This window comes from Canis lupus, chromosome 10 (genome assembly GCF_003254725.2).
Source record: "Canis lupus dingo isolate Sandy chromosome 10, ASM325472v2, whole genome shotgun sequence".
NCBI classification, from domain to species: Eukaryota; Metazoa; Chordata; class Mammalia; order Carnivora; family Canidae; genus Canis; species Canis lupus.
In genome coordinates, this window is record NC_064252.1 from 45,971,231 (window position 1) to 45,998,705 (window position 27,475).

At 53.9% G+C, this 27,475-nt stretch overlaps 2 protein-coding genes across 2 annotated transcripts; one reads left to right on the forward strand and one right to left on the reverse strand.

Moving 5' to 3' along the window:
* The first annotated feature begins 519 nt into the window (after positions 1-519).
* Positions 520-6,333, forward strand: ANKRD23 (ankyrin repeat domain 23). The gene is made up of 9 exons (XM_025464813.3): positions 520-820; positions 2,066-2,212; positions 2,353-2,481; positions 3,388-3,513; positions 3,780-3,878; positions 3,962-4,060; positions 4,188-4,286; positions 4,428-4,526; positions 4,622-6,333. The coding sequence occupies exons 1-9, from the start codon at positions 794-796 to the stop codon at positions 4,715-4,717; spliced, it is 921 nt and encodes a 306-aa protein (XP_025320598.3). The 5' UTR covers positions 520-793; the 3' UTR covers positions 4,718-6,333.
* A 418-nt stretch (positions 6,334-6,751) lies between these two features.
* Positions 6,752-26,493, reverse strand: CNNM3 (cyclin and CBS domain divalent metal cation transport mediator 3). The gene is made up of 8 exons (XM_049115472.1): positions 25,087-26,493; positions 17,147-17,290; positions 15,992-16,141; positions 15,448-15,617; positions 15,165-15,261; positions 14,706-14,839; positions 13,981-14,119; positions 6,752-10,704 (listed from the first exon to the last, which is right to left on the reverse strand). The coding sequence occupies exons 1-8, from the start codon at positions 26,471-26,473 to the stop codon at positions 10,640-10,642; spliced, it is 2,286 nt and encodes a 761-aa protein (XP_048971429.1). The 5' UTR covers positions 26,474-26,493; the 3' UTR covers positions 6,752-10,639.
* Positions 26,494-27,475: the final 982 nt, after the last annotated feature.

Sequence of the window (27,475 nt, forward strand, 5' to 3'; positions counted from 1 at the left end):
CTGCTTCTCTCTCTGCCTCTCTCTCTCTCCATGTCTATCATAAATAAATAAATCTTTAAATAAAAAAAACAAACAAACAAAAAAAAGAAACTGGGAGTGGGGAAGTCTATTGAAGCCTGGTTTCCTCCTGTAGGTGCCTTGCAGATTCCTGACGCGGCGGTCAGCCTCTTGGGTCTGTCCTTCCCGAGGTCGTCTCTAGGATTCTGGCCTCCTTTGGCTTAGGACAGGCTGGCTGGGTCTTTCAGGGTCTCAGGCAGTTGGACCTGTGGCAACATGGAGGCTCACACTCAACTCTTTTTTTCTTTTTTTTTTTTTTTTAATTTTTTATTTATTTATGATAGTCACACACAGAGAGAGAGAGAGGCAGAGACATAGGCAGAGGGAGAAGCAGGCTCCAGGCACCGGGAGCCTGATGTGGGATTTGATCCCGGGTCTCCAGGATCGCGCCCTGGGCCAAAGGCAGGCGCCAAACCGCTGCACCACCCAGGGATCCCTCAACTCTTTTTTTTTCTAGTGGCCCAGGCACCCCCGGCCACATGTCTATTGGTTGGATTACCCCTGAGCAGGTGTAAGGGATGGCACAGGTGCAGGAGAGTGGGTGTCTGAGGATGCACCTGACTCAGCCCAGAGCGGCTCCTGCTGTGTTCAGCGGGCTGCACGCCCACGCTGGTATTTTGGTGAGCGTTACAGAACCACTGAGCTATCTGGCCTGCCCTCCCCCAGGACGTAGCTCTCCTATAAAAGGGCTGAGCAGCTCAGCTCCTCTGACTGGGGCGTGGAGAGCAGGGGGACCATGGACACCATCAGCATCCAGCAGTTGGTAAGGACGTGGGGCGGAGGGTGGGAGGCAGGTTACTGTCTAGGTGTCCCCAGGCTGACTCAGCAGGAGGACGTCCAGCTAGAGGGGGGCAGGCGGCTGCTATCTGTGGCTGGAGGATTGGTTTAGTGGCAGAAACGTGTGGTGGTTTTCCGGGGTGTCCATCCAGCTCCGTGAGGCAGTGAGAGGGGAGCAATGGGAAGACATCAAGTGACGGTGTCGGCTGACAACCCTTGAGTTAGTGAGTCTTGCTGGGGAGTGTGATGGCAAGAGGGACAGGAGATGGCAGGCTACCGCAGAGGACACGGATGTTGCCGCGGGGTGCGTGGGCTCAGCTACTGTGACAGCTGATGCTCTGGAAACGGTGCGGGGGGCCTGGCTGCCTTGGTCGGGGGGCAGGAAGGAGGGTGCTCTGGAGTTCCGGGCAGTGAGAGAAACGGCCTACCAGTGAGACTTGGGGTGGCAGTTTGGGTGCAGGGGGGCACGGGAGCCCCACTGTGGGCCGGCGCCTCCGCTAACCCGGCCCGGGACGGCCTCTCCGGGAGCCGGTTGCAGGGCCAGCATTTGCTTTAGAGGAGAATGTAGTTCTTTTCTGCCCTGCCATCCTGTCATCCCGTCATCCCAGCCGTTTCCCTCCCCCCGGTATGCTTCTCCTCAGTGCTCCCCAGCCCCTGAGCCCCTGGCGGTCAGGGAGGAAGAACAGATCATTGTGTGCTGGGTTCTGCCCCGGTTTCCTCCTCAGCCCCTTGAGCTGTGTGCTAGTTTTACCCCATCCTAGTGGTGAAAAAAAGAGCTTCACAAGAGCCAAGATTTGAACCTAGGAATTCAGACTTTTACCCGGGAGGCATCTCTGTCCCTCTGAGCTTGGGGTCAGGTGGCAGTATGGCGTGATCTGATAGGAATGTAAGGATGACAGCCCAGTAGGGAAGCTGAGGGGTCACCTGTCCTGAGCATACCTGGACACAAGCCCAGCAGTATAAATAGATGTGGTGTCATGGCCCCGACCCTGTGTCCTGCTGACAGGACAAGGTAGGCGGCGGTTATCCTCCCGAGCCCTGGGCAACACTCCTGGGGGTGAGAGCCAAGAGCCACAGGCATCAGGGAGCGTGCCAGGAAGCTTCGAGAAGGGTCAGGCCACTGTGAGCTCCACTACACTAATCTCTGTCAGGAGGGATCCTTTACTGCACAGCTGTGTTTTCTAGGGATTCCTCATTTTTCGGAGTGTTTCTCCATGTCCCGTTCCTACAGGTGTGTGGAGACAGAGTTGAAAGGAAAGTGTTGGGATGTGGACGGGGAGCTCCTGATCCTGGAGGCGGGCCCAGGGCCTGGAGGCTGGGAGCCCAAGAGGCTGTGGCCCGGGAGCGGTGGAAACTGGAAGAAGAGAAGAAGAAGAAAGTGAGTGGGGCTGGGGCTGGGGGTGGCGGGTGCCAAACCTGAGCGGGCAGGCTCTGAGCAGCGGGGACCTCAGGCAGCTGGGGTCCCCCCGAGGGCAAGGCCCGTGGCTGACGGCTGGTGTGGCCTGGTCTGTGCCCCAGGTTGAGAGGTTTAACAGCTCCAGACTGAATCTGGAGACCCTGGCTGACTTGGAGAACTTGGTTCAAAGACGCAGAGAAAAGCGACTGAAACGGAGAGTCCCCCCCAGGGCACCTGAGCCCGTGGCTAAGGTGAGTGAGAAGTGGGGGGCTGAGTTGCTGGGGGAAGCGCTTCCTGGCCCCGCAGGTGGGCTTGGGCTGCTGAGCTGCACAGACTCCACTCAGGAGGCCCCACAGCCCTCGTATTTGTTTGCTGGGGACCCCACACCCCATGGCTCAACAACAGGAATGTACGCTCCCAGTTCTGGGGGCCGGAAGTCTGAGCCCCAAGTACCGGCAGCGTCCGTTCCTTCTGAGGGCTGTGCGGGAACGCCTAGGCCTGCCCTCTTCTAGCTTAGGTGCTCCTTAGCTCGTGGTGGCCTCACCCTGATCTTGGATCTCTGTGGCACTCTCCCTGTGGGCGTGCTGTGTCCACATGTCCCTTTCCTTTCCTTTCCCTTTCCTTTCCTTTTTTCTTCTTTCTTTCTTTCGATTTTATTTATTCATAAGAGACAGAGAGAGAGGCAGAGACACAGGCAGAGGGAGAAGCAGGCTTCATGCAGGGAGCCCAACGCGGGACTCGATCCCGGGTCCGCAGGATCAGGCCCTGGACCGAAGGTGGCGCTAAACCGCTGAGCCACCCGGGCTGCCCCACATGTCCCCTTTCATTCAGGACACCAGTCGTGCCAGATTAGGGCCCACTTAACTCCACTGTGACGTCATCCTAACTAATTACAGGCACAGTGGCCCTATTTCCGGATACAGCCACATTCTGTGGGGAGGGCCATGGCAACCCATCATGGGCACTACAGGTGCCTATTCCGTGAATCTCGGGGGGTGCTGCGGGGTCAAGAATCCATGGTCTGTATAAGCCACCACCCCACACGCTAGTCCATGGCTGGCTCTTTGGGAGCCGCTTGGCTAGGCTGGTGATGTGGTGGTGGCCCAGGGGCCTACAGTTAGGGGAAGTGCTTTGGTCTTGTCTTGTGACTTACGCAGCCACAGCCCCAGGCCCAGCGGGAGCCTGTGGACCTGGAGATGTTCCTGAAGGCAGCTGCTGAGAACCAGGAGGCCCTGATTGACAAGTACCTGACAGACGGAGGGGACCCCAGTGCCCATGACAAGGTAGCAAGTGGTGGGGAACCAGACTGCAGTGTCAGAGCTGCCGGGGAGCCATCCTCAGTGTGTTCCAGGCGAGGCCTAGGAAACTGCTTGCCTCTTTTATGGGGTGCGAGCCCGGTGGGGCCTCCTGAGCCCAGAGTGTGTGGCCCTGGGTGTGATGAGGGACCAGGCACCTCCGTTCGGGGAACCTGTACTGGGAGTTGGACCCAGGGCAGGGCCTCGAGGGGGCGGCCGTGCTCCCACCTGCTGATCGCCCGTCTCCGCCCCAGCTGCACCGCACCGCCCTGCACTGGGCCTGCCTGAAGGGTCATGGCCAGCTCGTGAACAGGCTGTTAGAGGCGGGGGCTTCCGTGGATGCTCGTGACCTGGTGAGAAGTGGGGCAGGCCCATCCTCCCGGCGGGCACCTGTGCAGCACCATAGCATGCCAGTGCCTCGATGCTTGTTCTGCAGCTGGACAGGACACCTGTGTTCTGGGCCTGCCGTGGAGGACACCTGGACATCCTCAAACAGCTGCTAAACCAGGGAGCCCAGGTCAACGCCCGGGACAAGGTGAGGGGGACGCTGAAGAGAAGCCGGTTGAGCAGTGCCCAGGATGGAGGAAGAGAGCACAGCCACTCGGGGCTGGGATGAGGCCTCACCAGGTGGGGGTGGTGCTGACCCTCCTTCACGCCCTCAGATCTGGAGCACCCCGCTGCACGTGGCTGTGCGCACAAGACACTGTGACTGCCTGGAGCATCTCATCGCCTGTGGAGCCCACCTCGATGCCCAGGACAAGGTGGGTGCTCGGTCTTTTTGGTTTGGGTCAGCTCTGCCAGGGGACAGTGACTGATGGAGCCTGAGCTTAGGGAAGGCACCTGCCAACTGGACCCTCCTGGAGACGGGGAGCTCAGGAGGATGACCTCCCATTTCCCAACAGGAAGGGGACACGGCTCTGCATGAGGCCGTGCGGCATGGCCACTACAAAGCCATGAAGGTGCTGCTGCTCTACGGAGCCAAGCTGGGTGTGCAGAACGCGGTAGGAGCAGGGCCGAGGCCCTGGACCCTGGTCTGAGGAGGGCGGGTGGCCCCTAAGGAGGAAGGAGAGGACTGATCTGGTATCCTTGTTCCCAGGCTTCGGTGACCCCGGTACAGCTGGCACGGGACTGGCAGCGGGGCATCCGCGAAGCACTGCAGGCCCATGCCGGGCATCCCCGCACCCGGTCCTGACGACAGCACCCTGTAGGGTCACTTCACCGCCACCATTCCATCCCTTTCACCTCCCATCCTTACGTCCTCACCATCACCCGCACCCCTCAGCTGTCCTCAGCTCTCTCCCTCCGGGGGCTGCTTCCTCAGCCCACCCCACCAGGACTGAACAGCAGCGCGATAAAGCAGACCCCTGCCCAAGTGTCAGGGATGGCTTGTTCCCTGCCAGGGTGTGGGTTCGGGAAGGCTGCCCAGGACCACAGGGAAGCAAGAGGGGGGCCAGGTGAGGACTGTGCAGGAGGGTGGCACTCCAGCACAGAGCAAAACTGAATAGTCCTAAGCCTCGGGCTGCCCAGGGCTGGGCGCCAGATGTCCTTGGTGTCCCTGATGCTCAGTCTGGGAGACTGTGCCCCCCCCGCCCCTGGACCAGTTTCCTCTGGGTTTGTGTGTGTGTGTGTGTGTGTGTGTGTGTGTGTGTGTGTGATCCAGCATGAGGCCAGCAGCTGCCATCCAGGCGTTCCTGCAGTTGGCCGAGGCCCTTGGGCAGGGGATTTCTCTGGGAATTCCATTCCTATCAGTAGCAACCCTGATAGTGTGTGGAGTGGCTCCACGCAGCTTTGGCCTTAGGGATTCTGGAGTTGGGTCTGGCAGTTGAGGGGCAAGGGGGCGGGGGCGGTCACAGGTTTGAGGCCCCCTGCAGCCCAAGTCCAGTACCAACCTGGTTGCCTCAGAAGCCCTAAGACTGGTGCTAGAGCTGATGTTTTAGGGAAATCTTGTGTCTACTGGCCCAAGGCTTCGGTCAGCCTGCCTGCTGCTCTCTAGTTGGCCAGCTGGTGGCGCTTTTGTAGGGGTGAAATGCCTGGGAGCTGGGGATTGCTTGTGGCCCACCCAGCTTTTGGGGTGGCGGCCCGTAACCCTACTTTGCCTCAGGCGATGTCACCCTAGCACTAGAGCTTGAGCCCTGGCCTGGACCGTACAGCTGCACCTGCTCTGCTTCACCCCACCACGCAGGGGGACACCAAGGAGCTAGTGGCTTAGCCCCGGAGGGGAAGCACTGCCTACTGCCCCTCCTCCTCTCTTGAGGGGTGGCACATTTAGGACCCAGCTTCGCACAAGTCCTCACCAAGGTTCCTTCCTTCCACTGCCTTTTCTGTTTGACGTCGCATTGGCGTAGACCCATACTGCTGGCGGGCCTGGGTCCTGAACTGGCAGGAAGTGAATTTTTAAGGAACTCTGCCCTAAATGGAGAACCGCAGGCTGAGGTATGGGCTTTAAGATGAAAGGTATCAGCCTCCCTCAGGTACAAAGTACCTGGATGGACATCCGTTTTGCAGCAGTTCTTTTCTACCCTAACACTGGTGACCTTTTCAGGCCGAGCATAAGGCCATTCTTACTATGTGACAAAGCGACTACAGCTCCCACCAGGAGCCACACATCTTTTCCCACTGACAGCTCCTACCCTGTGGGGAACTGTGCTGACAGTTCACCAGGCACTGGAGCCATAAGGAGAAACAGGAATTCAAGTTCATGGAGAAGACTCCCCATCTAGAAGATGGGGACCCTTATGTGACAGTCAAAAACACCTTTTTATACACATCAATATTTTTTGTTCATTAAAACTGGTTGACTATCCATCACAGCTTAGTTGTCCCTTCTAGGCCACGGTGGTGGGAGGTGGGGGCAGTTCCATAGTTCCAGGGCCTGGTCTTCCTCAGCCGCAAAGCTCAACCTGTTAACCGTACCGGCCTGACAGCAAGGCAGGCCAGCTACAGAGTGGGGAGTCCGGGCCCTGGCTCTTGTGCTCAAGGCATCTCTGCTCATTGATGGACAAATTCAAAGAGCAGTGGTTCTCAGCCTTGGCTGCTTATCACAAGTTTTTAAAGTCCTAATGTGCAAGCTAATTACATCAGTGTCTCTAGGGTGGGACCCAGGTATCACCACGAGCACGCAAGGACATACCTAAATAGGAAATCCTTAGGAATCTACAAAGAACATCTAAAATAAGGGAGTTCAGCAAGACCTCGGTAGAAGATAAACATGCAATGACTAGCTGAACACCATGAAAATCAAATTTAATTTAAAATTGCCTTTAAAAACATGTAGATGTAAATCTAACATTTAAGGACTTTTAAAAACTACAACACAATGATTAAAATCAAAGAGGACTTACATGGGAGAAACACCTTGTTTGTGGATAGGAAGATGAGACCCAGTAAAAGATGTCAATTCTCCCCAAATCGATACACAGGTTTAATGCAGCTCCTACCTAATATCGCAAGATTTTTTTTTTTCTGTAGATATAGTTAAGATGATTTAAAAACTCATGGCTAAGGGGCACCTGGGTGGCTCAGTTGGTTAAGCACCAGACTCTTGATTTTGGCTCAGGTCATGATCTCAGGGTCCTGGGATCTAGCCCCATGTTGGACCCTGCGCTCGCTCAGTGGGGTATCTGCTTCAGAATTCTCTCTGTCCGTCCCCCTGTTCTCTAAAATAGATAAACCTCTAAAAAAAAAAAAATTAAAACTCATAGCTGAAACAATTTTGAAAAGTAAAGTGGGAAGAACCAGTCTACCCAATTTCAAAATTTACTATAAAGCTACAGGTAATCAAGACAATGGGGTAATTCATGGAGGGACAGACACAGATCAACAGAACAGAGGCGACAACCCAGAAATAGACACAAATCTGCCCACCCGATTTTGGACGAAGGTGTAAATGAAAATTCTACAGAGGAAAGCCTTTTCAACAAATGGTGCTAGAACAACTGGACGTCTATAAGGTAAAAAAAATTATAAACCCTTGACCTAAATCTTATACAAATTAACTCAAAATGGGCCACAGACTTCAAGTAGAAAACTAAAAATTTTAAAGATTTTGAGAGAGCATGAGGGCGAGCACAAGCAGGGGAAGCAGCAGGCAGAGGGAGAGGCAGACTTCCCCTGCTGAGCAGGGAGCCCGATGTGGGGCTTGATTCCAACACCCTGGGACCATGACCTGAGCCAAAGGCAGATCCCTTAACAGGACTGAGCCACCTAAGTGCTCCAAAACTATAAAAATTTTAGGAAAAAAAACCTAGGAGACAATCTTTGGGATCCAGGAGAGCTAGGTAATTCTTAGACATGATACCAAATGCACAATCCATAAAAGAAAACCGGTAAACTAAACTTCATCAAAATTAAACTTTTGCTCTATAAAGGATACTGTTAAGAGAATGAAAGAATAAACTAAAGGCTTGGAGAAAATATTTGCAAACCCAAAAAGCCAACAAAGGACTAGTATTTAGAATATATAAAGAACTCTGAGAACTAAGACCAAACAATCCAACTAGAAATGGGTGAAAAACAAGAACAGTTCACAAAATAAGCACACAAAGATACACATCAGCCATTATGTTAATACAACTGGAAACCACAACGAGATCTCACTACGCACCTACCAGAATGGCTAAAAAATGGTGACAATACCAAATGAGTTGAGGATTCAGAGAAACTCAATTACTCACATGCTCCTGGTGGAAACGTAGAATTGTATACTCTCAAGACATGTGGCAGTGTCTTTAAAAAACGAACCATGCAACAGCCACACGACCTAGCAACTGTAATACTGGACATTTACCTCAGAAAACCAATATCCACACAAAAACCTGTAATGAATGTTCATAGCAGCTTTATTTGGAATAGCCAAAAACTGGAAACCACTCAGATGTCCTTCCACAGGACAGTGAGCATATTGAGGAATACTACGCAGCAATCAAAAGGAATGAGCTATTGACACGCGCTACAACCTGGATGTAGCTCCAGAATATAACGCTGAGTGAAAAAAGCCAATCCCGAGCAGTTACGTACTATATGACCCCACTTACACAACATTCTTGAAATGACAAAATATTAGATTAGTGGTTGCCAGGGATTAGAGATGGGGGCCGAGGGGGTGGGGGTGGGTCTAACAGTATGCCAGAGGGAGAGCCTCGTGGTGGTGGGACGGTCATTTATCTAGACTGCTGTGGCAGCTACACAAATCTACCCATGAGACAGAGAACGCTCCACCCACATAGTGCCAGTGTCAGCTTCTTGGTTTTGATACTGTATTCTAACTATGTTTAAGAGTAACCATTGAGGAAAACTGGGTGAAAGGTCCCTAGCTTGCAATTTCCTAAGAATCTGTAATGGTTTCAAAATACAAAGTTAGAAAAAAGGAAGCAAGAACTCTAAATGCAACTTGGTATCCTGGATTGGATCCTGCAACAGAAAAATAATATTACTGGAAGAACTGATAAGATCCAAATAAAATCTAATTTAGTTTTGTACCAATGTTAATTTTTTTAGTTCTGATAGATGTACCAGATTATGTAAAACGTTATTAGGGGAAGCTGGATGAAGAGTGTATGGAACTCTTAGGTGACTCTAAAACTGTTTCAGGGATGCCTGGCTGGCTCCATCAGGAGAGCACTCGACTCTTGATCTCAGGGTTGGGAGTTCAAGCCCCATGCCCGGTGTGAAACTTACTTTAAAAAAATTCTTTTTTAAAAATTAAAATTGTTTCAAAAAACAAAATCCTGATGCCTAGAATAATCAAATCAGGCTCCCTGGAAGGGGGGGGTGCTCCAGGTATCAGTATTTTTCAGTTTGCCAGGTGATTCTAATGTGCAGCCAAGGTTAAGAAGCACTGTTCAGGGAGAGATGATTGTAAAGTAGGTTTCCCACCTGGGCTTGCTCTTCCTTGAGAAGTTGCTAAGCCGGCATGCCACTGTTCTCTGGCCTTCATTCCCAACCAGTCCTGGATAAGGGACCCAAATTCCTTTGAGAAAAGTTCCAGAAACACTCCTCCTTCCCTATCCCTTCTGCAACCCCAGGTCTCTGCGACACCCCCGTTTCTACACAGCTGAAGAACTGCAGACCGTAAATATGGGTAAAGCAGAAGAAAACAAGTGCGTTCTTGTTCCCAATTCTCTAAAACCCTGTAGCTAAGAACAGCAAAGAAGCAATGAGCTGAAATGTTTCAGAGATACCAGAAAAACTGATGTCATGTTGTCATTAAAGAAAGGGGCTGAGGATCTACCTGTTTCATAATCAAGCCCTCCCTCCCTTGCTGCTCTCCGTGCAAATTCCAGCCACGGGGGAAGGTACAAAGTCGGTTACTCTCCCTGGACCCAGCAACTGAGAAAGTTAGGGGCAGCACACCCCTTCCTCCCCGGTGTGACCTCTCTTCTTCAAACACAGAAAATGACAATACTGTTAGTGGCAACCAAGCAGGACAGGCAGAGAAGCGGAAGGAGCAGCCTCCCCCGTGCCACTAGGGGCCGGCTCACTTGCTGGGGGCTCCAAGCAGCAACCTCCATAGGAGGGAGCCGGACACTGGGACATACTGGTGGGTTGTCGTGCTGCGAGGTTTGGCACATGGAACAGGCTGGGGCGCGTGCTTTGAAACATGGCACCGTAAGGGAGGCCAACTAGTTCACTGCGGCCCAGGCCATGGATGTGAACCCCCAGCCACAAATAGTGCTCCTGGTTCGCTCAAAAAGTGCTGCCGGCAGCAGGTTGGCAAATTAAAAGCAAAGCGAGTACAGGTCATGGCCACATAAAGGCCGTAATCGTGCACTCACATCATGGCTTGGCCCAAAGAGGTATAAATACACTGCACTGTCACAGGGAGAAAGCTGGGTCCTAGGGACCAGAGATGACAGTGTTCTGTTCATTCCCTTCGGAAGCAGGCCCGGAAGGCTGCGCCCCAACTGACCCCCATTTCCTAAAGGAGGGCAGGACCTGCTGAAGGCTCCCGGCACTGAGGTCTGCTTCTGAGGACAGCCCAGGACCCACATCTCTAAGGGCCATCTAAAACGTGGCCTGGAGGGGATGGGGACGGGCTGACAGGAAGCCACTCCTCGGCTCTCCACTTCCCCACGTGCTTGTCCATCGCCCAGACCCGGGGCTGCCTGGCAAGCAGTTAAACCCCCGGGTTCCGCCCAGGGCTCTCCTCCGCTGGGAGGCCGGGTCTGCCATGGTTGGGCCCTAGAGGAGAGAGGGAAAGCAGAATTAGTATCAGTCAGGAACGGAAGCAGGTCCCATCAAAACCAAGTGTCAAAATCGTCTTTAGGACACGAAGGGGCAGGAAGGCTGAGGAGGCTCAGGACGCCTCAGTATCCAGGCAGAGCTGGGAGTGAGCAGTTAGGGACCCGGTCAGGCTAACTCAGCCTCCCAAGAGGAAACCACTGGGAGGAGGGCTGGCCTCAATGAGAGGCAGGAAGGCAGGGCAGGAGCTTCTGCTCACAGGAGGCTGAGGCTGTACACTGGGCAAGAGGAGCCTGCCCTGGACACTAAAGCCCCTGCCCCAAAAGGAAGTTTTAGTTGCCACCACTAGGCAGGGATTTCATGACCTTGCCAGTCTTCCAGAAAAATGAAAGGGAAAGTAGCAACAAAGGTCAGGACGGCCCCCTCACCTCCCACTCCCGGGGAAACACCTCCCTGCCCGGGGGCAGCCGTGTCCAGGGCTCCTCCCGGCAGCTAGAGGGCTGGGGAAGGAAAGCAAAGAGAAAGCGAAAGGGAAGATATTTACCTTGGGTGTTTTCTGAAAACAAAAAATGCTCACTAGTCCACAGTCAATTATCAACTGCAGTTTCCAAATGTGCCAAAGAGGGAAAGGTCTACGGGGAAGGCTAGAGAGAGCAGAGGGGAGAGAGACAAGAGGAGACCAGCTGTGCAGCTGCGCTGGCAGGGCCGCTGGGGCAACCCCGGAGCGCGCTGGGAGGGCGGGGGGGGGGGGGGGGGGGGGGCGGGGCGGGCGCGCCCCCCGCGGCTCAGAACCAGAGGGAGCAGGAAGCGCGGCGCCCGGGGCGGACTCTCCCTTGGCAATCAGCTCTGGGAATGGCCACTGTGCAGAAGTTACCCGGAGCGTGCAACGGCAGGCCAGGGGGTCAGGAAGCTTTCCGTAAAGGGCCAATTATTTTTAGGTCTTGCAGGTCGTAGTCCCTGTGGTGACACCTCAACCCCACCGTCGTAGCCAAAGGCAGCCATATACAATCCACACGCACGCAGGCGGGGGCCAACACGACTGCTCCCCGGCACCAGCATAGCCAGCGTGCCGACCCCTGCCGCAGGCCGTTCAAAATCATTGCGCCTTCCAAGCATCTCCATAAAGGCATTTCTCTGCCAGCAAATCTAGTGCCAAAGTCAATCCTGATGGTTCTGACCTGCGCTATTTAAGCAACGTCCCCGATGACATCTCCACGAGCATAGCGACACCGAGATCTCGTGGGGGCAGTGGAGTGCCACCTAACAGAGATAAGCTGCATCAAGACCTCAGAGAGCTGAGGCAGAGAGCAGAAAAACAGCAGGCGAGCCTTACGGGGGACAAACGGCAGGCCACACTTAGGGGAAAACCAACATGAAGACCCAGAACAGGGGATGGCAATCCTTTACAACTGGCAATGAGGTGCCTCGGACAAACCTCACTGGCTGCGATGCTGCCTCTGCGCCAAGCGGATGAGCCATTACAGACGGGAAAATGACGCACGGAGCCACTGCAGGTTACGGGTTTCCCCGCTGTCCTATCAAGGACAGCGCTCCTATCAAGTCTTTTGTAAGCCAGCATGGCATAAAGCGAAGAAACAACTACCATCTCGTAAAGCAAAAATCCTCTTCCAAGTTCTTGCAGTTAGTGAGAACAGGTGCTAACCTAAGTCTTTTGTAAGAGCAAAGCGGCACAGCCAGTGAACTTTCAGGAGATACCTGTGGTTCGCTCGTAGGGTCTCCCAATGAGCAGCTGACGCCACAAAAGGACTTTAAAAAAACTTGTGCGTATAATAAAAGATGAAGTGAAGGAAAAACCACCATTCGTAGATTTAAGTCTACATCTTGTATAGAACATGTGCAGTCTGAGTAAGCAGATGAAGCCAGAAAAAAAGTTCACATCAAAAAAACCAGAATCAAATGCTCACATCTTAAAAAAACAGTAACATACCAGCTTTTGAGACCCAAGGCTTATGCGGTGGTGGGAACCTGTATACAAGCGGCATCGCACAAAAGGGAAGATCACCACAGCGGGTGGAGAGAACTGTGATCAGCCCTAAAAGGTAGGACCGCCACGTCTCAGTGCACGTTCGCTGAGAAAGGCCCGAAACCCAGATCCACGGTCTGAGCAGCACGCTTCAAGCCGGGGCCCCCTTTCACCAACGCACAGAGATGGAGCACTCAGGGGCTGAGCCACGAACGTGGCCCAGGCAGGCGTTCTGTCCCTGGCACGTCCACGTCACTTCTCAGAAAGCATCTACCACAAAGACACGTGCACGTTCTCAAGGAACCGGAGCTGTTCCCTGCAGACACCACAGCCCAGAGGCTGAGGACAGGCACAGGCTCCAAGCCACAGTGCCTCGGTCTCCCTCTGCTTTTGCTTCTTCATCTGTGAAAACAGGCCGAACTACCACCTCTGAAAATGAAGTTTTCTTAGATGAGTGAGCACGAGGAAAGCTCCTAGCACAGTGCCAGGCAGAGCTGGCGTCAAGAGCTTGGTGTCCCCATTTCGGAGTGCCAGGGGCAGAAGTGTCGGAGGCCTCTCTGGAAGCCCTGCGCCCCGCCCCGCCCAGTCCAGGCCCTGGAGAGTATCTCAGACCCCGACTCAGGAGCTCAGTCAGAACAAAAGTACCTTCCTGAGCCACAAGGACAACAGAGTTCCCTAACTTTTTACCACTCCTACCCAAAGCCCACTCTCCACAGGCTCCTTTTCATTCCCCCTCCTTACACTCTTAAAGGCAGGGTTTGCTAGTCTGCAACCTACCCCACATCACAGTCTATTTCTTCTCACGTGAACTTCTGGCTCACAATGGAACCCAGGGTGTAAGGGGCACGCCTTAAATATTAGCTTGACCTGAAACAACATCTCCACTGGTGCCCTCTCTCAGCTTCTGAGCTGGTGTCCCCCAGCGAGCCACCTTCTGAGCTAGGCCCCCAGTGACCCAGGTCTTCATTTTCCAAGTGACCCAACCCTAATGCTAAATGACCAAGAGTGTCTGAACTTGACCTTATTCCCATTTAGCAGCTATTCTCTAAGTCAACCCGTCCTAAATAGGTCCTCCAGAGAAGATGCTGACGGAACATACTCTGGGTGCCAGCTGGTCTACAACGCAGGGCCATCAGCGAAAAGAGAAAAAAAGGAAAGGATGGGCAGAAAGGGGGACAAGGAAAGAACACAAGGCAGAGTGAGGGCAGATAGAGTGAGTCTGTGTGACCGGCACAGGATCCACACACCCCCTTGGGCTGATACACTGCAGGATGTGGCCGTGTGGGGCTCACCTGCTGCTGGGACTGTCTTGTCACCGAGCAGCCTGGTCTGGCTGCCTGGGATGACCTGGAGGTCTGTGTTCTCCGGGGACTGTGGCAGGTTCTGGGCTCGAGTGGCCAGGAGTGCATTGAGGTACTGCAGCCGCGTGACCTGGGGGACAGAAAGCATGACTAGGCAAGTGCCACTGTGAAGTTGGATGGAGAGCAAGAGGTACAAGGTCACACGTCTCCCTCCCACCCACAAGTACCAGGTGGGAGAGTCACACTCAGCAGGACCAAGAAAATGAAGAGCTTTAAGTGAGCTAAGGGCAGAGAACAACAATCAAGCAGTGTCTATACTAAGATGTCAAAAGGAACGTGGGTGCGCAGTCCCAGCAACAGGACTAGCAAGCACAGTCTTGCTCTGGCAAGTCTCCGAGACTCAGGGAGAACTGACTCGTAATCCATACAAACTCGGGACCGGATGGTTTAGCCCTGTGGGGGTACAAAGCTGGCTAAAGCCAGCACTGACAAGCAGCCCAGATAGTCACCTTGGAGCGCCTGGCTGGCTCAGTCAGTTAAGCCTCTGCCTTTGGCTCGGGCCATGATCCCAGGGTCCTGGGATTGGCCCTACATGGGGCTCCCTGCTCAGCAGGGAGCCTGCTTCTCCCTCTCCCTCTGCTGTTCCCTGATTGTTCTCTGTGGCTGTCAATAAATCATATTACAATCTTAAAAAAAAACAAACCCAACATAGTCACCTTGATGAGCTGCAGGTCAGAGAGGGCCCTCACGGTGTAGTCAGGACAGTATGCAGACAAGCGAGCACCATCAGCTGGCTCTGGCTGCAGGTCGTGGTGGACGGACTGGAGCGAGGACACTGGGGACTGGTGAACTATCAGAAGGAACAACCAGTGACGTCTCCGGTGGGGGCAACTGCACAGTGTCTAAGATCTACCCCACTGACCCCTATGGAGAGGGAACAGGGCTACGAGCACGGAGAGGGTGACAAGCTCACCTCCTCCTGGGAAAGGCCAGGCAGGGGGAGCAGTGAGCAACGAAAAGCCCTAGACGCTGCCCCTTCCCCATCTCCACGGCCCAGAGAAAAGCCAGCCCATCCTGAAGTGGAACACCTGGCAGAAGGCGCAGGCTCCGGAGGAAGGGGAGGCCCACATCCTGGCCCCCAGAAAGCCCCGGCAAGCAGGTGGCCTGCAGCTTACCCGAGGACGGCGCTGTCAGGGCAGACACTCCGTAATAGGTGAAGGCTCCGTTCTCGAACTTCAGGCCCTCTTTCCCGATCTCCACCTCAACCCTGCCCTGGGAGGTGTAGGGAGCGGGAGGGAGACACATGTGGACAGATTACCTCTCCTGCCAGCAGACAGCACAAGGAGAAAGCACCAGCCCCGACTATTCAGGGACTGTGTCTGTGGACGATCCTCCCTCTCTCAGACCCTTCCCTACTGTCTAAGCGAGTGGGAAGCTCCAGTGTGGGCTCCTGGTTACCTGCAGGATGAGAATGAAATAATCCACCGGCTGGCTGCGCTGGTACAGGTAATGGTGTGCAGCCAGACGGTTGCTCTCGTCAAACCTCACTTCCTGGTTGACGCTGGGATGCTTCAGCAGGTGCAGCAGGACCTTCTCGGAGATTCGCAGGGGGCTGAATACATCCACCTCTGCCCCATGGTGGAGAAAAGGGACAGTGTCCACTGGGCCCAGAGTGGCCTGCACAACCACACCCGACTCCTGCTGCCCCACGAGCCAAGTCACCCCCCCAACACTGGGCGGGCCGCACACCACCCGGCGGAGGCTCCCTGCCGTGGCTCACCAGAGGTGGCGCCAGCCTAGCCCAGCTTGCAGCCATCTGGCAGAAGGAGCTGCCCTCAGGCGCCCTGAGATGCCCTCAGGGCTACAGAGAGAAGCACAGAAGTTCTCCTGGATCCTCTCCTGCTTACTGGGAATGAGGGCACCCGGGGTCTGCCCTGGGGGCCTCCTGACCCAGCTGACAGTGAGCAAGAGGGCAAAGAAAAGGCCCACTCTTTGCCCTCACCTCGAGACAGGAAGCGCTGGGTGGCCAAGAGCAGCTGAGGCGAGATTTTCACTTTATATTCATCGTCAGACACCTTGAACAAGGAGAATTCCTCTTTTCGCCGGAGAGGGGCACTCAGAGGAGCAGGCTTCTTCCTGACAGTGGCATCTCCTAGGATGGTGAGAAGGCCCGCTGACGCCATCAGTAACCCTCCAATCAGTATGACCAAAGCAAGGCACGCTGCCAAAGCCTGGGGGGTTCTTCTGGGGGAGACAGCGTCAGAGCCCTGGGGACACTCCGCAGCACTCCTTGCTGTGCCTGCCTGCCACTCCCAGCAAAGAGCAAACCTGGTACCAGGACAGAAGGGGCAGCACCCGAACTCCAGCTATCCTGAGGACGCGTGGAAAGGAACCACTCCTGTCCTCCGAGCTGGGAGAGAACATTGACATGGCACCAAGGTCGCTTGTCTAACAGGCGTCCTTGGTCATGAAGACACCCCTCACCAGAAGGCACATATCTACAGATTACGGGGGCTATGGGGCAGCAGCTAGCCTGGTGTCCCCACGCTCAAGGCAGTGTGAGGAACCAAACTCAAGAGGCTGCACTTGGGGGAGAGACGCATGGGCAAAATGATTGGCTTGATAGTAAATAGGGGTAGGGGGCTCGGTGTCCCAAGTATGCTTATGCGGCCCCGGGCATCACGTACGGGTTCTATGTCTGCCCTCAGACCTCAGCCATCCTCCTAAGAGGCAGACACCCCTCAGACATAATCACAGGCCTCAGGATCCTGTTTTGGAAAGACCCTCTAAGCAGTAAAGAATGAGATTTTTGAGGAGAGGCTTCTGTACTGTAGAAAAGAACATGAGAAAGCCAAAGGGCCAAGGAAGTCAGAAGCCTGGGAAAGGCCCGTGATGGGCAGAGCCGCCATCTGCGCCAGAGAAGCCCAAGGGAGGCACTGGCACCGCAAAGGCCCTGATCCGAGCCACCAAGTCTCCTCATCCTTCTCAGGTGTGGGCCCTCCTGCAAGGGACAACAGCCCGCTCCCTCCAGACCCTGGCTAGGGATCAGCTCTGACTGGAGATCCAGCCCCGTCTCAGTGACCCGGATGCACACCACACATCTCTGTAGGCTTAGAAGGCCAGTGGAACTGGAATGCTGGTGACAGTCAAGACTCACGATAGTCCTCAGACTCATCCAGGATCTCAGACTTGATGATCTCCTCAATGACGTCCTCCAGGGTGACGAGGCCCAGCACCTCGTAGAAGGGGTCACCTTCACCCTCGTTGTTCACCTTCTGCACGATGGCCAGGTGAGACTTCCCTGGGGGAGGGGACACTCAAGATTACAACTTGCTGGGGGCCTCCCGTTTTGCCAAGTCCTACTTGGTACTAGTTCACCCAAGTGACAGAAGCCACTGCTGGTGTTCCCACAAGGTACCAGGCACTAGGGGAGACTCTTCCTAAGTTCTTACGTAAGACTGTCAACACCCTCCTGAGGATAAGCCTCACTTTACGCACGAGGCCCTAAACGTCAGGTAAATGCTCACCTGCACGGGGCCACCAGGCAGTGGCAGAGCTAAGTCAGCCCAGGGCCTACATGAATGTGGTTTAGATAAGGACACGTCAGACTAGAACAGATGTGATAGAGCTACACGCACAAGGGCACTGGTTCCAGAAGTACAGGCTCCCCTAGGGCAGTCTAAGTGGGGGAACGGTGTGGGGCCACCCAGTGACTCTCCTAAGGATGTTTTCCCAAATCTGAAAGCTGTCTGTCCTTTATTTCCAGAAGCCAAGGTCCATTAAGTCATCCAGGGGGAAGACGATAAATGGTGATGCGCCAGTCAGAACCCAGACTATGTGGGAGGAAGAGCAGCAGCCTACAACTATTCACCTTCCCCCGCCCTCAGGTGAGCTTCCTATTTGTCTGATAAAGAAATGGAAGCTTGAACAAAGCCCAAACCTCAGAGTGCCAGGGAATGCTGAGAAAACTTCAAGAACTGTCTCTACTTTTCATCTATAAAACCTTATACCTGTCCAAAAATAACAGATTGCAAACCATATATGTAATTTTAAATTTCTGAGTAGCATAAAAAAAAAAAAAGGAAAAAAGACACAGGTGAAATTGTTAACATTGTAACTAATTCAATATAGCCTTCAATATCATTTTAACATGCAATCAATATAAAAATACTAAAATAGGGGCACCTGGGTGGCTCAGTGGGTTAAGTGTCGGACTCTTGATTTCAGTTCAGGTCATGATCTTACGGTGGCAAGATCAAGCCCCCCAACATGGTCCACACTGGGTACAGAGTCTGCTTAAGATTCTCTCTCCCTTTCCCTTTGCCCCGCCCCCACCCCAGCACTCTTTCTCTCTCAAATAAATAAAATCTAACAATAAAAATAAAAAAAAAAAAATATTAAAACAGGGACACCTGGCTGGCTCAGTCAGTAGACCATGCGACTCTTAAAAACTTTTTTTTTTAATTTTTATTTATTTATGATAGTCACACAGAAATAGAGAGAGAGAGAGGCAGAGACATAGGCAGAGGGAGAAGCAGGCTCCATGCACCGGGAGCCCGATATGGGATTCGATCCCGGGTCTCCAGGATCGCGCCCTGGGCCAAAGGCAGGCGCCAAACCGCTGCGCCACCCAGGGATCCCAGACCATGCGACTCTTGATCTTGGAGTTGTAAGTTCAAACCCCATGTTAGGTATAGAGATTACTTAAAAAAAAAAAAAATCTTAAAAATAAATTTCTTGGGCAGCCCCCGTGGCGCAGCGGTTTAGCGCCGCCTGTAGCCCAGGGCATGATCCTGGAGACCCGGGATCGAGTCCCACATCGGGCTCCCTGCATGGAGCCTGCTTCTCCCTCTGCCTGTGTCTCTGCCTCTCTGTCTCTCTCTCTCTCTGTGTCTCTCTCATGAATAAATAAGTAAAATCTTTAAAAAAAATAAATAAATAAATAAAATAAATTTCTTAAAATTTTAAATTAAAACATATTTTTTATACAGTCTTTGCAGTCTGGTGTGTTAGGCACTTCCAGCATATGTCAGTTGAGCCCAGTTACCTTTCAAGAGCTCGACAATCATATGTGGGTGGTGGCTGCTGGACGGCGTTGTGCAGGTCTAGGATATGGAACTCAGAGAACCTCATCCCAGCCATGTCCTTCATTACTAGTGAAAAAAGTTGAGGATAAAAGCTAGCCTGGATTAACATAAGGAAGTACCTGCTTCAAGAATCTTTTGGTAAAAAAAAAAAAAAAAAAAGAATCTTTTGGTAAAGCAAAAAGTCAAGTTCACTTCTTTGCGTGAATCATGCTTTACATACCTTGGGTTTAATTACAGTGTACTGAACTGAGTTCAGAAACACACTCTCTAGAAGTCTATTTGGCATGCTCTCTGCCTCATTCTTTCAGCATCCATCCCCCACCCCCAGCATCAGGGGCAAGACCTCTGCTCCAAATTTAGATAAATGAAAATGTCCAGTCAACCAAAAGCTATTATTATTAATAGACCACTGGCCAAATAATCAAGAAAGGAATGAGGCAGGGGCGCCTGGCTGGCTCAGTCAGTGGAGCATGCAACTCTTCATCTTGGGGTCGTGAGTTGGGTGTAGAGAAAGCTTAAAAAAAAAAAAGAAGAAAAGAAAAGAAAAAAGAAAAAGAAAGGAATGAGGCTGTAAAAAAGAAAACATTTACTGTATGTCATCAAATTGAAGATGCCATCAATTGTGAGACATCCTATCACAGAGTTGTCGAAATATAAGACAAACAAAACACCCGTGAACTGAAGAAATGCAACTTTTAGTGCTTCAGTGTTTTATTCATCAACTTACTAGGAACAGAGTATTACTCTTATTTACAATTTGCAGAGACAACAAAGATTAAGGGAGCCTCAGTGACTCACCCAAGTGCAAAATCGGGATCTGAACCCAGGCAGCTGGTTTCTGAATCTGTTCTCTTAACCACCACACACAACTCACTTTCACTGGGGAACAAGAGATCAAATCTTAGGAGACCCTCCCCTCTGGGTGAGTTACCCTGGGCCAAGGTACTATCTCCAGCACACGTGCCCTTCTAAAGAAAAGAAAGTAGTGTTCTTCAGGATGCTCTAACATCCTCATACATGACTACACGGTCTCCTCCCTTTCCAGGAGGAAAAGGCCAAGGGTTCCAAAGAACTATCTGCTCATTCCTGCTGAGACAGAAGTACTGAATGAGGAACATAGCATTTCTAGATGCTTCCCACCCCTGGGTATTTGTGCTGGGAATGGCTGACACTGGCAGACAGGCATCACTTCTATGAGGGCCAAGGCAACCCCGCTATGTGATCTAATCTGTGAGACCAGATGAGGAAGGCTGAAGCTCGACATAACTTTTTTTTTTTTTTTAAAGATTTTATTTATTTGAGAGAGAGAACACAAATGGGAGGTGGAGCAGAGGCAGAGGGAGGAGAAGCAGACTCCTTTTTTGAGTGTGGGGGCCCAATGTGGGGTTTGATCCCAGGACCCTGAGATCATGACCTGAGCCAAAGTTAGATGCTTAACCATCTGAGCCACCCAGGCGCCCCATCGACATAAAATTTTGATCAGATCCTGGGAACCAAAGCCCAGGTTCTAGATGACCATCTAAGAGCAGAGAGAGGGGGCAGCCCCGGTGGCGCAGCGGTTTGGCGCCGCCTGCAGCCCAGGGTGTTATCCTGGAGGCCTGGGATCGAGTCCCATGTCGGGCTCCTTGCATGGAGCCTGCTTCTGCTTCTCCCTCTGCCTGTGTCTCTGCCTATCTCTCTCACTCTCTGTGTTTCTCATGAATAAATAAATAAATCTTAAAAAAAAAAAAATAAGAGCAGAGAGAGGGCAGCCCGGGTGGCTCAGCGGTTTAGCACCGCCTTCGGCCCAGGGCCTGATCCTGGAGACCTGGGATAGAGTCCCACGTCAGGCTCCCTGAGTGGAGCCTGCTTCTCCCTCTGCCTCTCTCTGTGTCTCTCATCAATAATAAAATCTTTAAAAATAATAATAATAATAAGAGCAGAGAGAACCCACTTCAGCTCCATTCTTCCGGAATGCCAGCCCCTTTGGCAGGTTACCCTTAGAACGGACTAACTTCTCCCTTGCTTGCAAACTTCTGTAAAACTGGCACAAGAAAAAAAAAAAAAAAAAAAAAAAAAAAAAAAAAAAAAAAACTGGCACAAGATTCTCAGTGACCTGTGACCCGGGATGACTGGGTAACAGATGAAGGCAGAGCCCCTGAAAGGTCCCCCGACGTGGTGGCCATGTGGTTTCATCTCAAGACAATATCTGAGGGGGTCCAGACAGCAACCATGGAAAAGCAGTAGGGGTACACAGAGAACAGGCAGCTGCAGGGATTAAAAGTTTGTTTCTCGTCTGAGAGGATAATATGCTCTGAAAATACAGGTGCCCCCGGCTGGCTGACTGGAAACACCCACAGGCCCCAGGACAGATGCCTGCCTCAGGCTCTCCCCGAGCACAGAGCCATAGGCAAGAGGCAGATGAAGCATTTTACCGGCATCAACCAGAAAGTCCTGAAAAACCTCTAGAGTTTTAATTTAGTTAGGAGGCTCACATGTATTCATAAATTAGGTGGAAGCTAGAGAACTTTCAAAATGCCTAATTTCTAGGACATCTGTAAAAATGCAGATGGGAGTTTAAATTCCTCTGCCTCCTCTTATTTTTAAAAGCAACTGTCGGAACATGTTCTAGAAGAAAAGGGCTAGGCTAACATTCCTCGCAGCGGGTCTGACTCTTCAGAATCGGGATCCTCTGATTTCTGACAATGAACCAGAACTCAGCTGCTTGAAAGCAGAGATTCTGAGAAGCTCACGCATCCTCATTCCTCCTTTGGTTGAACGTCCTTGAATATTTTCATTGGGAGGTTGACAAAGACAATGGGATTAATAGCTTTAAAGAAAAGATGCATTATTTACTACAGCTCCAGAGTCCACTCTCTTCCTGGTAATATCTGTCTGCCCTAAGTAATCGGTAACATCTCAAGCCTGCACCCCAACCGAGGGGCGCCACACCAGAGAAGGCGCCTCGCCCAGGTAGACAGTTCCCAAACAGACAGTGCTCTGGGATGGTGGCGGCCAAGATGTCAAGGACTCCCACTTCAGGGAATTCAGAGGGCACTACCACCTCCCACACTTGGCAGAGATGGGAAGGGAACTGATTTCTGAACCTCAGGCGCCATAAAGGCTGCAATATGCCCTTTGTTAGTAAGCAGGATGAAGAAAGGGCGTCAGGCTAAAAGGGACTTTAAGCAAAAATAGCTATCTGCCAAAGGAAGGAGTGCATTGCAAAGAGAAGCAGAGAGAGGCTCCAGGATGTCAGAGGAAAGACGATGCCAATTTGCCCTCAGATGGCCCTCAATTGTCAGCGGAGGAGGAAGGCGTGGAGGACTGAGGAGCTCCCTAACATCCGGGTTCCCCAGGGCTGCTTCAAGGCCACCATTCCAGAACAGAAGCAGCCTAGACCATGGGCCTCCTCTCCCTACTGGCTCCTTCCTGTCAACATCTAAACCCAAAGTCGGTCAACTTGCCCATCTTTTTTGTTTTTTAAACTTTTATTTATTTGAGACAGAGTGAGAGAGAGAGCATGAGCCAGGGGCACAGGGAGAGAGAGAAGCAAGCTTCCTGTTGAGCAAGGAGCCCGACGCCGGGCTCTATCCCAGAACCCCATGATCATGACCTGAACTGAAGGCCACTCAACCACTGAGCCACCCAGGTGCCTCTCAACTTGCCCATCTTAAAACCAAAGAGCAGGGACACCTGGGTGGCTCGACGGTTGGGCCTCTGCCTTTGGCTCAGGGTGTGATCCCAGATTCCTGGGATCAGGTCCCTCACTGGGCTCCCCACATGGATCCTGCTTCTCCCTCTGCCTGTGTCTCTGCCTCTCTGTGTGTCTCTCTCCTGAATAAATAAAATCTTTAAGAAAAATAAAAATAAAAATAAAAATAAATAAAGAGCAGAAGACCTCCTCCCCTGCCAGTCCTCTCCCTGTCACTGCTCTCTGGCTTCCACTCTGCAGCCATACTTCCAGGAAGGCCCATCTATGTCAGCTGTCACATCCCGTTCACTCCATCACCCCACACTGGAACACCAAATCTGCTCTTACAAAGATCAAGGGTATCCTGGCTGCTGGATCCAAATGACATGATGTTGGCCTCTGCTGATCATTTGCCTTCCCTTGGTTAAGTGGTCTCTTTCCTTAGCTTCTAGGACATTCTGAACTTCCAAGCTCTCCTCAGCAACTCTCCTCTGCTACCCTCTACCCCTTATATGCTTGTGCCCTCAGGGGTTTGGGCTTTTTGCACCACTTCTGTGGCTTAAGGGACGACTACTATACCACCAACCAAATCTTTATCTTCATTGGGCCGCAGCATAGACAAATTTCAATGTCCAGAACAAATTCACAGGTGCCACCCTCCCCCACCATTATGACCTCCTTTCTCTGTAGGTGCTCTGCCTCAGGGAAGAACAACACCCCAAGCAAGAAACCCAGGCCTCACCCTTAGCTCCTCCTGCTCGCTCCACAGCTCCTCAGCCAACCACAGAGCCCTCTCAATTCCACCTCCCAAAGTTGTCCTGGATCTCCTTTCCCGGCCCACTGCACATCTTCGTTCAGCCTTTGATCATTTCTTAGCTGGACCCCCTACTCACTGTTCTCCATATCAGTCAGTGCTCTGCTCAAAGTCAGCGCCCTGGAGGATCCAGTCCAGCCATCCCAGAGTCTCAAGCTGGGATGTGACAGGGGCGGGCTGGAACCCACCTCTGCACACTCCAGGGCTGGCAGTCCTGGCCACCAGGCCACAAGAACCTCTACTGCCTCGAGTACTACAATGGCCCAGATGGAGTACTCACCACCAGAGATCAGAGACCCCACCTGGGCATCCCCTCCCCACAGAGGAACTGCATTACCACTTTCTGGGAGAAAGAGCCACGAGCACCCAAGAGATGCTCTAGCAAGCTGTCAGAGCTGCACAGCAAAGCCTCCCCACTCAATCCTCAGGTACAGTAAGGATAGTAACTGCCCAACTTTTCAATACCACGCCCTGACTAATTATACTCTTGTGGCCTGGGGCCAGCAGACTTCACAGCTGCCAGGAAGATCAGGGGATCTGCTCTCTTCCCAGCCTCACATTATGCAGCCTTTAGGGTCAAGCCCATCCAGAGCCCTGGGGTGTCCCCCGTCTTCATCCTGTAGGAGTGTAGGAGAAGCATGGCTGGTGGACAAAGAGCAGCCACGCTTTGGGGAGCACACCCACGCCTTAGGATGGAGAGGACTACAGAGGAACCCATACCTTCACACTTGGAGGTTGGGTCTCCATGTTTACCCATGTGACCTTAGAGTTGCTCAGATAAACCAAGGTAAAAGGAGGTGAACTGTGGAGTTAAGGGAGACGCCAAAAGATCTCAGTCTTAGAAAAGAGGAAGTTAAAAAAAAAGAAAAGAAAAAAAAAGAGAAGAGAAGAGAAGAGAAGAGAAGAGAAAAGAAGAGAAAAGAAAAGAAAAGAAAAGAAAAGAAAAGAAAAGAAAAGAAAAGAAAAGAAAAGAAAAGAAAAGAAAAGAAAAGAGGGAGACTAAATCATCCATAAGGTTGCTTCTGGTGAAATCAAAGTGGAAGTTTCTTCCACACCTGCAGAAAATCAGGCATCATCCCTTCTTCTGTTATCAGCAAGGCAGCAGCCCATCAGAGACCTTAAAACCATGATCGCTGGAAACTTCACAGGCCCAGCTGTTTTGACACTGTGTGCGCAGGTGATAACATCCAGGTGTCTGAAGACTATCCTCCTTTCTATTTAAGAGTATAGGCCTGTTACAAAGCCAAAGCCCACAAAAATGACCCTGAAGCTGGTGAGTCAAATGGACACGGCTCCCCAAATCAGGCCTACCAGGAAAAGGGGGATTTTGCTTTCTACGGCGCCCTGAAGGACAGCCTTTAGGTATCTCAAGAGGCCACTGAGCCCTGTGAGGCCATCATCTCAAAGGGCCCTGGGAGGGAAGGATGGGACCCTTTCCCTCGAGGCTTCCATAACTCCCTCCCCCCTTTCTTCCAGCGGAGGGCGCTGGCATTCGTGTCCCCTCCCCGATGTCCCGCAGTTACCTCGTTTGAACTCCTCCAGGACGGCGTCCAGCTTGGTGTCGTTGAAGACGAAGTGGAGCGGATGGTTGTAAAAGCGGGTGATGGTGCTGAGCGGCGTGCAGTCTTCGGGATCCACGAAGGCCAAGTCCTTGAGGTACAGCATGTCCACGATGTTGGAGCGCTCCTCCTCGTACACCGGGATGCGCGTGTGGCCGCTCTGCATGATGCTGGCCAGGACGCCGAAGTCCAGCACGGCGCCGGCGTCCAGCATGAAGCAGTCCTCGAGCGGCGTGAGCACATCCTCCACGGTCCGACAGCGCAGCACGCCCTTGCTGAGGTCGCTGTAGGGGTCGCCGCCGCCGCGGGCCAGCTCCAGCACGCGCTCGCGCAGCCGCCCGGGCCGCGCCGCCAGCTCCAGCAGCTGGCCCACGGGCAGCGCCACCGGCAGGGTCAGCAGCACGGCCAGGCGGCTGAGCAGCAGCGCGCGCGGCGCCAGCGCCAGCGCCCAGCGCCCGCTCACGGCGGCCGGCACCACCTCGCCCACGAGGAACACGAGCCCCGCGCTGCCCAGCACGGCGGGCACGGCGCGCTGGCCGGCCGCGCGGTACAGCAGCACCGCCAGCGCCGCCTGCGCCAGGCTGGCCAGCAGCAACAGCGCGCCCAGGGCGCAGCCGGCCCAGCGCCGCGCGGGCTCCAGGCGCCGCGCCGCCGCACGCTCGGCCTCCGTGCCGCTCTCGCGCAGCACCTGCACCTCGGCGGGCGCCAGCGCCAGCGCGCTCAGCTGCAGGCCCCGCGCCAGCGCCGCCAGCGCCAGCAGCCCCGCCGCCCCCAGGCCCAGCGCCCAGGGCGGCGCCGCCTCCTCCGCGGCCGCGCCGCCCGGCTCCACGCGCACGGCCAGCAGCGCCGAATGCGGGCGCACGGCCTCGGCGCGCAGGCGCAGCAGCGCGCTCCACTCGCCCGCGGGGGCCGCCGCCTCCCGGGCCGCCGAGCCGCCCGGCTCCCCGCGCACCGCCAGCAGCCCCGAGTGCGGGCGCGGGGCCTCGGCGCGCAGGCGCAGCAGCGCACGCCACTCGCCCGCGGGGGCCGCCGCCGCCGCCTCCTCCTCCTCCCCGGGCGTCGCGGCCGGCCCGCCCTCGGGGCAGCCCGCCCCCTCGGGGGCCACCCAGGACCAGGAGCTGTTGGCCAAGCCCGAGCCGAAGAGGCGCAGGCGGAAGGCGGCCTCCGGGGCGGCCCGCGCCTCTCCCCCGCGCGCCCACCCCGCGCCCGCGTCTCCGTCTTCCTCCAGACAGACGCCCAGCACTCGCGGGCCCGGCGCGGCCTCCCCGGCGGCGACGCCCAGGCACAGCGCGGCGAGCAACCAGCCTAGACGAGCCGCCGCCGCCGCCGCCGCCGCCGCCGCCGCCGCCATCGCCCGCTGCCCCCTCTCGGCCTCCCGCGCAGCCTACCCCTCCGCCTCCCCCGGCCCAATGGTCGCCGGCCTTGGCGCCTCCTCCGCCAATAGGCGGCGGGCGAGGGCGGGCCTCAGGGTCGGACTAGGCTGCGCCGGGAGTAAACAAGCGGCGGCGCGATCCCGGGGCGGGCCGGGGGCGTGGGGCGTGGGGCGTGGGGCTGCGGGCGCCGCGGGGCTCGGCCGCGGCTCCCGGGGCGGGGGGTGGCCGGCGACCTGGGCGTCCCGTTCCCGCGGGCCCTCGGCGCGCCCCGAGGCCGCACCTGCGCTCTGGGAAGCCGGGGCGCGGAGCCAGAGACGCCAGTGTGTGGCGGCCGCACCGTTTCTTAGGGAAGGGCTCCGCGCACCGCTGACCTAGGGGCCCCGACGTCGGGAAGCTCAAGCTTCTTAGGGCTGATTGCGCCCGACTGTGCTCTGTGGGGCTGGGGACGTGAGACCTAGCCCTTTGCCTTCAAGGACCTTGCATTCCTGCCAGAGAGAACGACGGTAATTCTGTAAACCCACGAAGTCGCTACCTCATTGGATCCTCAAACTACTTTTACAGGAGAAAAGTGAAGCGTGCCTTAGGGTGGATGCAGGATCCAACACGACCTACTTACTACCCCGGTCACCTTCCCAGCCACGTTAGCAGAGGGGCAGCGCGGTCAAAAATTCCTGTTACCGGTCACTCTACTTCTAGCAGATAATCCTTGGGAAAATATCTTCTCGGGAACAAGAACTATTCAACAGGATCCTTACTAGAGAGTTATTTTAGAAGGCAATATGGTTCCTTGACGGTATGGAATGCTTTTCACCCGTTGTGCATGATCTTTATATGACCGGAAGGAGACAAACTGAACAAGTCTTTTCTACAAGGATCCAGATTGTTTTTGTATATTTTCTTTACATTTTTATGTATTTTCAAATTTCCTAACAAAAGTAGACTTTGATAAGGGTGCACATCTACATGTCATTTAAAATTTT

Bases quoted from the DNA above. Each gene is read 5' to 3' on its own strand.
- ANKRD23 (XM_025464813.3), top strand. From the start codon at position 794: ATGGACACCATCAGCATCCAGCAGTTG. The intron at 821-2,065 runs GTAAGGACGTGG...CCGTTCCTACAG, and splicing joins CCATCAGCATCCAGCAGTTG to GTGTGTGGAGACAGAGTTGA. The intron at 3,514-3,779 runs GTAGCAAGTGGT...TCTCCGCCCCAG, and splicing joins ACCCCAGTGCCCATGACAAG to CTGCACCGCACCGCCCTGCA.
- CNNM3 (XM_049115472.1), bottom strand. From the start codon at position 26,473: ATGGCGGCGGCGGCGGCGGCGGCGGCGGCGGCGGCGGCTCGTCTAGGC. The intron at 15,618-15,991 runs GTGAGGGCAAAG...ACCATGGGGCAG, and splicing joins CCAGCGCTTCCTGTCTCGAG to AGGTGGATGTATTCAGCCCC. The intron at 14,840-15,164 runs GTAAGCTGCAGG...TCCTTCTGATAG, and splicing joins CCTGACAGCGCCGTCCTCGG to TTCACCAGTCCCCAGTGTCC.